The 15244-nt window shown below is 36.8% G+C and overlaps 1 protein-coding gene across 9 annotated transcripts in view; it reads right to left on the bottom strand.

The window, feature by feature from the left end:
• Nucleotides 1–15244, bottom strand: part of DNAH12 (dynein axonemal heavy chain 12) — a 191426-nt gene that overhangs the window by 132576 nt on the left and 43606 nt on the right. For 6 of the 9 annotated variants that reach the window (XM_059880070.1, XM_059880062.1, XM_059880065.1 and 3 more), the window contains 6 exons: nt 11039–11217; nt 7461–7596; nt 5323–5448; nt 3750–3884; nt 3003–3196; nt 2042–2285 (listed from right to left, as the gene is read on the bottom strand). In XM_059880070.1, the coding sequence (XP_059736053.1) occupies nt 2042–2285; nt 3003–3196; nt 3750–3884; nt 5323–5448; nt 7461–7596; nt 11039–11217 (1014 nt within the window). Of the gene's footprint in view, nt 1–2041; nt 2286–3002; nt 3197–3749; nt 3885–5322; nt 5449–7460; nt 7597–11038; nt 11218–15244 lie in introns of those variants that run through there. The other 3 variants (XM_059880063.1, XM_059880064.1, XM_059880069.1) reach the window with 3 other exon arrangements.

Below are 15244 nucleotides of genomic sequence, written 5' to 3'. Positions count from 1 at the left end.
TTGATTCCTGGTTGAAGAACTAAGATCACACGTGCCCCAGCCAAAAATAAAGAAAGAAAATAGCAGGGAAAAAAATTATTGATACTACTAGTGGTATGGGACAGTTTATCATCCATCTCAAGATGACTTTCAGAGATTATGATGGTGCACTGCTATGAAGACAGGAATAATGGATGTTGCTGATAAGAAAGGAAAAGAGGAGTATCATCTGGATAAATTTAAAACATAACCAAAGGCTTAAATGCTAACAATAAACTATAACTAAATCTCTAGCTGAAAAAAAAGAAAGAAAATAAAAATTACTAATATTTGGAATGAAAAAGGAGTTACTCCTAAAGATTCCACAAACATTAAAAGATAATAAATAAATGTTATGAGCAACTTTATGGCAATAAATTTAACAGTTTTCAAAAATGGAAGATTTCCTTGAAAATTACAATTTACTAAAACTGACATAAAATTAACACAAAACCTGAATATTCCTATATCTATTTTGAAAAAATAAAACTGCTTTCAAAATCCTTCCCATAAAGTTCCAAGTCAATGGTATCACTGGCAAATGTTTCTCTAAAATATTTTTTAAAGAAATAATAACAATTTCATTCAAATCTCTTTTGGAAAATAGAGATAGAATTTCCCGTTTGTTTCATAAGGTCAACATAATCCTGATAACAAAATTTGACAAATATATTACAAGAAAATTAAGACCAACATCTCTCCTGAATATAACCTCAAAAATCCTCAATAAAATATTAACATACAAAGTCTAGTCTTCCTAGTCCTGTTTCCAGAACTATTTATGTCCTGTAAATCAGTAAGAAAAAGACCAACTATTAAATAAAAAAATAGAAAATGATAAGACCAAATAGTTCACAAGCAAAGAAATACAAAATATTCTTAAATATATTAATTTATGCTTAACACTTTATGTAATAAGAAAAATGAAATTCTACTAGTAGATTTCCAAAAACCCAAGAATGATGACACTCTGTTGTCAAGGTTGGTGTAAATATATATTGGTAAAACCCATACAGAAGGTAATTCAACTATAGACTTGAACCTGAAATTTACTCTTTGGCAATTTACCTTGCAGTTCCCACTTCATACTTAGAAATTTTTACACTAATATATAATATTTATAGGTGTAAAAAATAATGAAAAAACTCTATATACAACAAGAAAAGATTTCTAAGATAAATTAACCAAAACAATGGGGGAAATAATACATACAGTATGTTAATTTTATGTAAAAAGATAGGAGGTTTAGAAAATATAATCATATTGTTATATGTGTTAAAAAAATCTTAAGTATACAAAAGAAAGTAATAACATAGCAAGGAGATTGTTCAGGTGTATCTTTTTAATATTTTTAAGCCATGATATTTATTAAAGATTAAAAATAATTTAAAGAAAATTTTTTTCAGGCAGCTCACAGAATCTCTGAGAGTGCTAGACATGGGCTGGAACAGTGCTGAAAATCCCATCAGAGTTTGCACTCTGAGCATGCTGACAGTGGAAACGTGGCTCTACCACTCGTAGGAACCACTGCCACCACTGCCTTGGAAAGTTGGATGCATTATTTACTGCCACAAAAACTGTTACTATCCTCTCTTTATAAATGAGGTGACTGAGACATGAGAGGTTAAATATCTTACACAAGGGGCATATTGCCATTACTAAGCACAGAATTGTGATATAAACCTAGGTAGTATGACTTGAAAGCTTTCTCAGGTAACTGGGACTCTGCTGCTGCTCATAGTATAGGCTAACTTGTTTATTCAGTAATTTTTTTATCCTCTTCATATCAGTGTACCTGGTCATTATAGTCTTTTCAATTTGTCAAGCATGTTCTCGCATGTTCTGTGAAGGGACTGATTATGAGGACTTCCTCAGGACAGAATTAAGTATATATTAAGAAATAGATCAAGTTTTCTGGAGTCGGCTTTGGTTTTGCTTTCCAGTTTTTCCATTTCTCTCCATTAGCACTTGCTGCAAACAGTTCCAGCAGGGCTTTCTAAAATGTCATTACATGTGTTCGTACCTTAAAAACTTTTATCTGCTCCATTACTGTAGTGCACATAGTAATGGTAGGATTCTCTTTTGGTTCCTCTTCAAGTTTCTCTTCTTCCAGAGATCGTCTTTTTGCTGCTTTTCTTTTTTCTTGTAATTCCTTCTTTTGCTTTGTTTGGAAAAATTTCAGAGTCTTAAAAATTTCCCGGGAAAATTCCTCTACATCAGTTTCCATGGCTTCCCCATTAAGGTCCAAAAACCCTCCATCCATCCACCTGAAAGAAAAAATAATATTAAACTCAGAGACTTTTGGTGTGTTAAGAGGCCTTAGGCTAGGTCCTTCATTTTGTGTTTTTTTTTTAATATAAACTTATTTATTTTAATTGGAGGCTAATCACTTTACAATATTGTATTGGTTTTGCCATACATCAACATGAATCCGCCACGGGTATACACGTGTTCCCTATCCTGAACCCCCCTCCCACCTCCCTCCCCGTACCATCCCTCTGGGTCATCCCAGTGCACCAGCCCCAAGCATCCTGAGCAAGAGCAGTTAACTAACCGTTTTTCTCAGTCACACAGAGCTATGACAGAGATAATACTAAATCCACCACTTAAGCTATGCTGCATGTGCTAAAATATGAATCAGATTGTCAATGGACAATTAATGGTACCCAAATAAAATGCTGATTTGACTCTATACTTCTAATTTTTGGTGTTAAGCATGAGTCAAATCAACTAACTGCATTAAAAATGGAATCAAATCTGGAAAACCCAAATAAGACTTAATTAGATATTATATTAATAAGATTAGGTGGTACCCTAGCAACATTTCACACTTCTCCTATATGATATTTGGTTTTTCTATCAAATGGACTGGTAAGTCCTACTTTTAAACACTTAGCCAACAACAACAGCAATAAAAATCAATGTATGTTTTATAAATCTTTTTATATCTTTGCTGAACTGTTTATTACATTACCAGAAATTACCGTTTTTCTGTTCGTTGCCACTTCAAAACTAAATTAAAAAACTTCTGATAGGGCTCAATGTTAACTTTTAATTTATCCAGTTCGGGATATTTTGTCAGTTCCCATTTGAAAAGTTCCTCTTCTTTATTAATAAACTGAACTGCTTCTTCAGATTCCTGAATACGTTTTTGTAGTTGTCTTACATCTGTCACATACTGAAAGCAAAGCATTTTTCATTTCAAGAAATACCCAAGTAATGTTATAAAAATAAGATTAAACAATACTTCATATATATATATATATATATATAGTGGCTTTATATATCAACTGCACAGCAATATTATGACAGAAAGCAAAAAATGGCTATGTTTACTTAACAAAAAGAAAACTAACCCACAAAAAAGGTTACATAATTAGCAGAAGTTCCAGGCCCCTTTTTGCCTTAGTAAGCACATGCTTTTCTATATTATACAAACATGCCTGCTAGCGTGCTAAGTTGCCTCAGTCGTGTTTCACTCTTAGCGACTCTGTGGACTGTACCCTGCCAGGCTCCTCTGTCCATGAGACTCTCCAGACAAGTAGACTGGAGTGGGTTGCCATGCCCTCCTCCAGAGGATCTTCCTGACCCAGGGATCAGACCCGCATCTCTTCTGTCTCCTGCACTGGCAGGCAGGCTCTTTACCACTGGAGCCACCTGGGAAGCCCTATACAGACACGTCCTGTACTCATCTACCAGCCTGCCACAGCTACTGTCTATGTTTATCAGACCTGTTGCATGCGGTCCAATTCTGCAAATTCTGCAAACTCTTCCATGCGCCGTGATTCCTTTTCTACTTCCAAAATCAGTTTCTCTCTCTTTGCTATTAGTTCATTTTCTTTTCTATGTTTAGCATTCTCAATGAGCTTTAAAAGAAAACAATGTAATCATGTTAATTATTTTGCTACAAAGCAAAGAATGATCAAATGAGAAATCTGAATGCTCTGTACAGTAACAAAACACATCAGCAAAGTAAAAGTAAAACACTGTATAAAAATAAAACATTGACTGATACGAAAGGAAAAGAATAATAAATTACACAGAAAAAATTTTCTGTATCTCCAAAGTGACCATAATAATTCTTATTTTAAGTACATAGTTTAACTGTTTAACAGATTCTGGGAAAATAATAAAACCTACCATATATCGAGCATTTCTTATGTCAAGAATTATTAAACACTTTACCTACGTTACCACAAGTATTATATCCTCATTTCAGAGATGAAGAAATTTAAGTGTATAGAGATTCAGAGGCATGTCCAATGTCACAAGATCATGAAAGTCAAAATCTGGATTAGAACTCGGGCTTATCTGACTGAAGTCTATGCTTTCCATTACTATACTATCTCACTTCCCAATTTAGGGAAAGCTAGCTTAAATTAGGACTTTTACAAAATTTGAACTATATTCAGTATTAATATAAAATCCTGAATCTGCAACTTCCTCCTGAGAAAGTTGCTTAACTTCTCTGAGACACATTTTTCTCAGCTATGAAATGGGGGAAATAGAAGCACCTGGATTTTTGTCAGTATTAAATGATTTAATAAATGGAGAGTACTGAGCACAGTGCTTATGATTATTAGTCTTTTAGTAATTTCCTTTTTTTAAATTTATTTATTTTGGCTGTGTTGGGTCCTCACTGTGGCTCGAGGGATCTTCAGTGGGGCATGCAAACTTCTTAGTTGTAGCTTGAGAACTCTTAGTTATGGCCAGGGATCAAACCGCAGTCCCCTGCATTGGGAGCATGAAGCCTAGCCACTGGATGACCAGGAAACCCCCTGTTATTAATTTGATAATAGTTCTAACTTTTTAATGTCAGTCCCACTTTTTAAAACCTTGTGGATTAAGCCTGTCTTAAGCCTGCAGGGCCATAAATGTTGCTAATCCCAAACTCATACTGACACATGAAGTTACTTTTTAAAAGTAGATGGCAAGGGACTACTCCCCTGGTAGCACAGTGGATGGGAGTTTACCTGCCAGGAGATGTGGGTTTGATTCCCAGTCTGGGAAGATTCTGCACGCCTCAGAGCAACTAATCCTGTGCCACACGACTGAAGCCTGTGAGCCCTACAGACTGTGCTCCACGACAAGAGAAGCCACCCAAGGAGAAGCCACCACAGCTAGAGAGCAGCCCCCACTTTCTGCAACTAGAGAAAGCCCACATGCAGCCAGAAACAAATAAACAAATACAGCAGTGTGTAACGTTAAAAAAAAAACAGGAGATGGCAAGTATGTATGAAAATTAAATGAACATTGAACTTAAAACATCAGAATACAAAAATATATAAGGAAACATATATTTACCTCATCATTTTCATCAAAGATGGGATTAATTTTCCAAGGCCACATAAGGACAGCTGAATTTAAAGCTAAGTCTTCTGGAGGAAATAGAAATACATCTAAAAAGTAACTCATCCGGCGTTTGGATTCCTACAGAAGAAATTCCAGATATGTTAAACCATGTAGAATGGAAGTGAAAGTCACTCAGTCAAGTCCAACTCATTGCGACCCCATGGACTATACAGTCCATGGAATTCTCTAGGCCAGAATACTGGAGTGGGTAGCCATTCCCTTCTCCAGGGGATCTTCCCAACCCAGGGATGGAACCCAGGTCTCCCGCACTGCAGGTGGATTCTTTACCAGCTGAGCCACAAGGGAAGCCCTAAAGCATTATGAACAAGAGAAACAACAATTTCTAATACTTTTTCAAATTTCAATCTGACTCAGATTATTAACTGATACTTCATATCACCCAAATCACATGGGTATTTGAATAACTATAGGATTATTTATCTGGCTTCATAGCACACAATTGAAGACTTTTATAGTAAGAGCATTTAGTTTGCTCCCTGGTGGCTCAGATGGTAAAGAATCTGCCTGCAATGCAGGAGATCCAGATTTGATCCCTGGATTGGGAAGATCCCTGAAAAAGGGAATGGCAACTCACTCCAGTATTCTTGCCTAGAGAATACAATGGACAGAGGAGCTTGGCAAGCTACCGTCCATGGGGTCACAAAGAGTCAGACACGAATGGAGGACTAACACACACACAAACACATACCAAAATTAAAGCTTTTTAATAGTTTTCACTTGCAATTGACTTAAGATAAAAGTACTTGATTATCCATGTATATGGCTGAAAATGGTGATCAAACATGCGTTTTTCCAGCAACTCTGTTGTTTTTTTTTTAAAGGATTTTACAGTTTTATTCTTATATATTTAATTTTTTAATCTTTGGTGACAAAGATTTTAACATCTTTTATTTTGTTTTGCATCTTCAGTAACAGTACCACTTCTTTTGCCTACCACTGAAAGTGAAAGTGAACTCGCTCAATCGTGTCCGATTCTTTGCGACCCCATGGACTGTAGGCTACCAGGCTCCTCCGTCCGTAGGATTTTCCAGGCAATAGTACTGGAGTGGATTGCCATTTCCTTCTCCAGGGGATCTTCCCCACCCAGGGATTGAACCCGGGTCTCTCGCATTGTAGACAGACGCTTTACTGTCTGAGTCACCAGGGAAGTCCTACCATTAGCATATAGCAATTGTCCAGAAAGAGTTTAGAAGTGACTGGCAAAAAAAAAAAAAATCTTTAAAACCAAGAGATTTACCTGAATAAGACATTAAATATCTTTACCCCTTATAACCTGCATTGATCTGCATGCAGTGCTGTAATTTTTAAGAACTGAAATACAGATTCAAAGGCTAATTTAAGAGTTTTTGTTTGAGATACACATAGGATGTATATGTATATAATATACATAATGTTCAGAATGCATTATATATGTATTATATTGCACATAGAAATTAACCCAATAAAACCTGATTCATATAACTAGCTGTATTAATAGATTAAAGGAGAAAATGCATAAGATCATACCAATAGGTGCAAAAAATAAAATTCAACATCCAATCATAATAATGTTTTTAAATTAATTTTTATTGGAGTATAGTTGATTTATAATGTTGTGTTAGTCTCCTGTGTATAGCAAGTCTCTATACCACTGGATCACCAGGGAGGCCCCCTGCATCTCATATTTTTAAACAAAAATTAGAGTATAATATAGGTGAATAGGTATACAACCTTGTGTAGGGGAAGGCACGAGCATATGTACTACTAAATGTAGAAACTATAAAAGAAAATATCTTTTAAACCTTTGTTAAGGATGCACATATGGAGGAACTAAAGGAAAAAAATGATTACTGTAGAAACCAGGTTGACACCGCTAGGAGGTGCAGAAAGGGAAGTAATTATGGTCAGAAAGTCATATGCAAAGGATTTCTAGGGTGCTGGCAATATCCTACTTCTTCACCTGGGTGGTGGCAACATAGGTGTTCACTTTATAACTGTGTTTAACCATATGTGTTATTCATTTTCAATATGTGTACCATATTTCACGATGAAAAAAAATTTTTTTAATATGTAGATTAAAAAATTCCTACCTTGATCCGTGAAACCAACTCCTGAATTCCTACAGTTCGGGCTTTTTCTACATAAGATATAAGCTCCATCATTTCCTCTGTTGTCTCAGGAACTTTTAATGCATGCTCTTTAACTGCTTCAAATTCACTGCAAATACTGACATAATACCTTGCTTTATTATAGGTACAGTAATTAATGCTATATTACACTCAATTATGATTACTATAAAATAGGCACTGTGATCCTAAAAACAATCAGTTAGGCGTCTTAAAATATTTAAGTATAACTTAACTGACACAACTCAGGATACACCATAGATTTATAAAATCTATAAAATTAAGGCAACATTTTCAGTGTGAAATAGAGCACGCTTTGGATCGATCAGGAGGCTCTATATCTAAATCCTGCCTCAGCTGCTACTAGCTTTGAATATTTGTGAATTAAATGAAGTTATTAAATTAATCTTGTGGGATTGTTGTAATACAATAATGAATAATGAATGCAAAAGAGCCCAGTGCATAGTACACTCTCAATTACTGGTAACTATGGTGTTAGTATAATCATCAGCTTAATTATTACTAGTAGTAGTAATGTCCCTTGTGAAACATGGCAACTGAAAAGATCAAATCTCTGCATACATTTTAAAAATCCATGATTCTTTCAGAAAGTCTATGTATGTATGAATCTATTAATAGATACCCTATACCTAGACCCATTATTTAACTAAGATATATTTCATAGAATTTTTTCCCTATGCTTTGCAGTATCAGTATTGTCATGCCATTGCTAGAAATATCAGAAAAACTCCTTGCAAAAACAAAGTACAAAAAAGGTAAGTGATTTTTAAAATAAATTTTAGTTCATGCAGGTATTTCATTTATACTATGTAATTATACTTATTCATTCATTTAATAAATAACTGAATACCCACAGTGTGCTAAGCAAAGTTCTAAGCATTGGAGATATAACACCAAATAGATCAAGTCCCTATCATCATAAAGCTTACATTCAAGTTGATGAGAGAGACAAAAAATACATAAATACGTAACACAGTGTTAGGTAGTAAAAAGTTCTATGAAGAAAAAAAATCAGTAAAGGGATAAAGAATAATGGAGTATAGAAAAGGAACCAGTATTTTATTTAAAGTGACCAGGAATGATCTCTCAAGAGAGATGATAATTCAAAATGAGAGAAAGAAAAAGAAGAGTCATACAAATGTCAGGGGAAAAGCTTTCAAGGCAGAAAAATAACAAGGATAAAAGCCTGAGGTAGCAAAAAGCTTCAGAGTTTGGGAATGGCAAGTAGAGCAGCGTGAATGCAAAAGAGGATAGAACATGAAGTTGTAGAGATGAACAGAAATCAGATCACGTAGGGCTTGACAGTATTTTTTTAAAGCTTTTTTGTTGTTGTTGTGAATCATTTTTAAAGTCTTTATTGATTTTGTTACAATATTACTTCTGCTTCACTTTTTGGTTTTTTGGCCATGAGGCATGTAGGATCTTAGCTCCCTCACCAAGAATCCAACCTACACCCCCTGCATGAGAAGGCAAATTCTTAACCATTGGATTGCCACGGAAGTTCAATGGTTAATTTTTGATTATCAATATTTTAAGAGTGGCTTCCCTGGTGGTCTAGTTGTTGGGAGTCCACCTGCCAATGCAGAGGACGCAAGTTCGATCCCTGGTCAAGGAAGATCCCACATGCCAGGTGGCGACTAAGCCAATGTGCCACCACTACTGAGCCTGAGCTCTAGAGCCTGTGCTCTGCAACAAGAGAAGCTACCACAGTAAGAAGCCCGCTCCCTGCAAAGAAGAATAGTACCCTCTCGCTGCAATTTAGAAAGCCTGTGCACAGCAACAAAGACTCAGCACAGCCAAAAACAAATATTAATAAATAAATCTTTAAAATTATTTAGAAAAATAGTTTTTTAGAAGGATATATTAATGTTGATAATGCAAAAAATAAGCAGATGATTCTACTGTGGGTGCTTTCTTCTTACTAGAGCAGAATCTGAGTCCCTTTGGAGCAACAATACAATTAAAAGAAAAGGAGGTAGAAGTTCCATGGCAGTCCAATGGCTAGGACTGCATGCTTCCACTGCAGGAGGCACAGGCTCGATCCCTGGTCAGGGAACAAAGATCCCCCATACTCTGTGACACAGCCAAAAGCAAAACAAAACAGAAAAGGAAAGAGGGCAAATAAGATTAGAGAGAGCAAGTTTGCCCAAGCAGATACTAAACCAAACTGTGAAGTAAGAGAATTGCTGGAGAAGGAAATGGCAACCCACTCCAGTATTCTTGCCTGGAAGAATTCCATGGACAGAGGAGCCTGGCGGGCTGCAGTCCATGGGATTACATGACTGAGCATATGTGCATGAGGGTGGAGGGTGACAGGTTGGTAGCAATAAACTGGTAGAACTAAAAAAAAAAAAAAGAAAATTGCTCTTTATTATTAATTTATTTAATAAATTATGCTTAACATAGTGGTACACATTTCCTCCTTTTAAAGAAGACTATTTATTTATTTATTTGTCTACACCAGGTCTTAGTCGTGGCATGCAGGATCTTTCATTTGTGGCATGTGGGATCTAGCACCCTTGACCAGGGATCGAACCTGGGCCCCCTGCATTGGGAATAGAGAGTCTTAGCAACTGGACCACCAGGGAAGTCCCCATTTCCTTCTTTTGATGTTACCTAATTCACATAAGGAACTTAGGAAGAAACCAAAGCATGAACGAGGCAGAGGACAATGGACAACTTTTCAACTGCTCTTCTGCCATGAGTTTATAATAAGACAGTTGCTTGTTGAAAGTAGTAGAATTTTCCAGAAAAGTGACCAATATTACAAAAGTAAACACCAAAAAGTCGTGTCAAACATAAATCATTTTTTAAATTAACTATGGTATTGTCATTGCTATTACTCAATGGGATCGTTGAAAGGAAGTGTCTAATACTTTACCATATCATTGTGTAATAAAATTTTGTACAAAAGATGGCTAACCAATACGTAACTTTCTGACAGTCATATTTTTTTATTGACTTGAAAATATTTATTGATGTGATAGCTCCCTTTCTTGGGTACCTATTCTCTGTCAAGCATGGTGCTAAATCCTTTACAAATGTTATCTGTAATCCAAACATCAGTTCTGCAAGGCAAGGTATTATTTTTCATAACTGGCACAGCAGGAAATTGAGGCTCAGGGAAATTAAGTAACTCGCCTAGAGTCATTTCATGTCATTTTCATGGTAGAGCCAGGATTCAAATCCAAGTCTCTCTGATTTCAAAGCATATAATTTTCTCACATTGCTTCTGGGAAAATAAACAGCTAATGTTTCTTGAGTACCATGTTCTAGGCACTGTGCTAAGTGCTTTATATAAATATTAGCTTTAATCCTTATTGAAGTTGGAGAAAAAACATTGTAAGCACTTATATTTTAATCTTATATTTTTAAACAAGAATTGCTATTAGCAAACTATCTGGTTGGCCAAAAATTCATTTGGGTTTTCCTGTAAGAAGGCCAGTGGAATTTTTTATTTTTTGACAACCCAATATCTCTTTTACTCTAAAATTCTGAGTTTGGCAACTGATTCTACTTACTTTTCATTTTCTTTCCTATGTTTTGAAGCTATATCATTTAGCAACATGTTTGCAAAGGTTCTTGCTTTGTTTGTTAGGCCTGTCTTCAAATCTTCACAATCCAAACGCACCATAGGGAAATGAACCCACTGAGGCAAAAGCATTATTTCTGAAGCAAGATTGAAAAATTTTCCTATAAACTTTAAAAAAGGATTTAAAACAAAAATGGTTAGAATTTTCAAATTAACCTCTGATTTGACAGTACAGTATTATGGTGAAATTCTTAATTATATGCTATAAGTATAAATCCATTTATTTTTGCTAAGGGATTAAATTTCTTTCCATTGTTGCACCAACTTTTTCCCCCCTGTCCTTTCATTAAGGAATTTACCAATTTAACAGTAAACATCCAATACAATGCCATTTATAGCATCAAAAATATCTGAACATATCACAAGGTGAAATTCCCCTCAGTAACTATTAAAAAGAACATGATCAAAGCTACCTATCTCTCAGTTGAAAAGCAAATCTTTATCATGTGACGATTTGTGTAGCTCACTAATACTTGCTTGCCATTACTAATGCCTCACTGAAAATTCTAGTTCAATCTTCAGGAAAATAAATATAAGAAACTTTTTGGTATTGGTCAAAATAATCCAGGAGAGAAACATTGTGCCCTGCTGTTACTAAAGTTCCAAGATATTGCACTTTATACAAATTCTTAATACCTAGACATACTGGGGTAATTTTTTTTTTATTTAAGCAAAGTGGTGTGGAAGAAAACCTGACACGTTATATTTTGACAAGCTTTATGGAAAGTGAAACATACCTGTCAACTTTGACTTAATTTCACAATCCATCTTTAATGTTGCCTCTTTACCTTCCTCCTCACCTCACCTCCACCCCCCACCAAAATGCCTCATATTCCTTTTATTCTCCCCTAAGGAGACTTTTTCTTCATTTTCCTCGCTCTGAAGGCTACTTTATTTTTCTAGTCTCCAGTATTTAGTTGACTGTGCTTAAAATTTTCAATGTTTAAGGGAACTGAAGGTATTAATGAATTGGTTCAAAGGCTACACTGAGTAGTCTTGGTTAAAAATATACCAAATAGTCAGTTGAACTGACAGCACCAGAATAAGGAGAACAGATGGCCCTTTATCCTCAAGGGCCATCACCCATTTTTTCCTGGGATGTAATTAACAGATACGGAAAATAAAAGGTCTGGATCAAAGAAAATATGACACGTTGGAAACAATGCAAATGTCTGAACAGAGTTCAGTAACCTTTGCAGTAATACTAAACAGTCTAAAATACATAAAACTAGAATTCCAGAATTGAGGGAAGGAGACAAATTTTTTAAAATGAAGCAATAATGTGTGAATATTTTCCAAGTTTGATAACAACTATACAGATCTAAGGATCTCAATCTTCTCAAGAGAAAGGAATACAAAAGAAACAACAAAAAAGCACTTCACAATCAAATAGCTGAGAAGCAACAAAAAAGAGAAAATCTTAAAAGAAGTCATATTTTTAAAATTACAGAAAGAAACCCAGAGAAGACTTCCAACATGACAACGTGAGGAGTTCTGTGGACATGGTCCCCAGTGAAAGTGGTGAATATTAAAGTTCGTTAGTTGCTCAGTTGCATCCGACTCTTTGCAATCTCATGGACTGTAGCCCGCCAGGCTCCTCTGTCCATGGAATTCTCCAGGCCAGAATACTGGAGTGGATTGCTCTTCCCTTCTCCAGGGGATCTTCCTGACTCAGGGATCAAACCCAAGACTCTTGCATTTCAGGCAGATTCTTTTCTGTCTGGGTCACCAGGGAAGAGCCTCTGGAGAAGGGAATGGCTATCCCCTCTAGTATTCTGGCCTGCAGAATTCCATGGACAAGAGCCTAGCGGGCTACAGTCCATGAGATTGCAAAGAGTCGGACGCAACTGAGTGACTAACACATTATTTTAAAAACAAAGATTTAATTTTAAACCACTGAAAATGGTCATAAGAGTATACAGAAAATGAACAAACATCTATTGGTGAAACTTTATGAAAATTTAGAAGGAAAAGTGAGAATCTGTGGTATTTAAACCTGGATTTCTCCCTCCCACCCTGCTGCCAGCTCAGAATGTGGAAACTCCACTCCAGACAAGTGCAGTCAAGAACAGAGGGCTCCCTCACCACCCAGGTTTCAGTTGGATGGCTTAACTGGTTTTGTTAAAGCTAGGTTCTTGGTGAAAGTAATTGGAAGGTGGGAACTCCCTTGTACCACACAAATACCACTCATGGAAGGGAGGGTCGATCTTGGTCATGGTACCACTGAGAATACTGAGACACCAATCACACTTGCCCTCGCTGGGAAGGTGGCAGCTCCATAGCAGAAAAGAGACAAGGCTAACCTCAGGTTAGTACTCTCTACTCCACTGAGTCTGGGCTTCCCAGATGGCACTAGTGGTAAAGAACCTGCCTCCAATACAGGAGACACCGGAAATGCGAGTTCAGTTCCCTGGGTTGGGAAGATGCCCTGGAGAACATCATGGCAACCCACTCCAATATTCTTGCCTGTAAAATCCCATGGACAGAGGAGCCTGGCAGACTACAGTCCACAGGGTCTCAAAGAGTCAGACATGACTGAAGTGACTTAGAATGCACACACTCCATTAAGTGCTCGACTTCTTCAGTGGGATTGTCACTGAGAGAAGCCTATCACTATCCCCATTCCCAGCTCCAAGGCCTTGGCTCAGATATTTTGCCTGGAAGTGAAGGAGAAGCATGTCATAAAATAGATACCTCCTAATCTTTTCCCAAAGGAATTGACTTCAGTTGCAATAGAACATGGAAAAATTCAAGCCTAACTGTGCCTTCAAAAACAGTGGAGGTTGTGGCAAGGAGCAACTGTGAGGAAGGTTCAGTGATTTGGTGAAGATTCCGGCTAAATCATACACCAGCTAGTTTGTTTGAGAGAAAGAGCCAGGGAAGGAGACTGTTGGTACGATCCCTCCTGGGATAGAATAACCATCAAACACTGACTCTGGCAACTGCTTTTTCAAGGGAGTCTGAATTTGATTACAGTAGAGCAAGTTATACCTCTATGGAATTGTTGAAAACAATACAGCAATTAACCAGCAGTATGTGAAGACTAACAGCTATGTATAGCCAGAGAAAGAGAGAAGAAAGACATTTGAAACCATAGCCTTTCCAGGATGACTTTCGGCATACCCAACACTGTGGCTCCCTGAGGAGCAACACTTGGTACTTTAGAGGGTGTGGGGAGCAAAACAGACTTCACTAAAATAATTTGCCCAGTCTCTTAACAAATAAACAAGCTAATAAAAATAGCAAACTGGAAGAGAGACCAGTGCCTGGAGTTGCTACAGTATATTACCTAAAATGTCCGGATTCCAACAGAAAATTATGAGATATACAAAGAAACAAGAAAGCAGGACCCATACATTGGTAAAACAAAACAAAATAAAAAAACACAGTCAGGGACTTCCCTAGCATTCCAGTGGTTAAGACCTGAGTTTCCAATGTAGAGGCCATGAAAGATTCCCACAGGATGGTTGAAGATCCCATGTGCCACAGCTAAGACCCAAAGCAGCCAAATAAATAAATAAAAATAAATATTTTGTAAAAATATTAATGGAATTTTTCACAGAACTAGAACACAATTATTCTAAAATTTGTACAGAAACACAAAATACCTAGATATTGTATTCCTAACTACCTATTCTTCAGCTGTACATGTGTACTCAGTCACTCAGTTGTGTCCAACTCTTTCCCAGCCCATGAAATGTAGCCCCACCAGGCTCCTCTATTCATTCTTCAGCCATTTGGGGTTTATTCAACGTTCTCTGAACACCTCTAAATACTTTTGGCCCTGTCTTATGTTACATTGGAGAGGGCAACAGCACCCCACTCCAGTACTCTTGCCTGGAAAATCCCATGGGCGGAGGAGGCTGGTAGGCTGCAGTCCATGGGGTCGAGAAGAGTCGGATACAACTGAGGGACTTCACTTTCACTTTTCACTTTCATGCATTGGAGAAGGCAATGGCAACCCACTCCAGTGTTCTTGCCTGGAGAATCTCAGGGATGGGGGAGCCTGCTGGGCTGCTGTCTATGGGGTCGCACAGAGTCGGACACGACTGAAGTGACTTAGCAGTAGCAGTAGCAGTATGTTACATTTCCTCTCTTCTTCACCTATAAACTATTTCAAAGCCCAGCCCACTTT

Source organism: Bos taurus, chromosome 22, assembly GCF_002263795.3.
Source record: "Bos taurus isolate L1 Dominette 01449 registration number 42190680 breed Hereford chromosome 22, ARS-UCD2.0, whole genome shotgun sequence".
NCBI classification, from domain to species: domain Eukaryota; kingdom Metazoa; phylum Chordata; class Mammalia; order Artiodactyla; family Bovidae; genus Bos; species Bos taurus.
The sequence above is the reverse complement of the archived record's forward strand: the minus strand, read 5'-3'. Positions and strand labels throughout refer to the sequence as shown.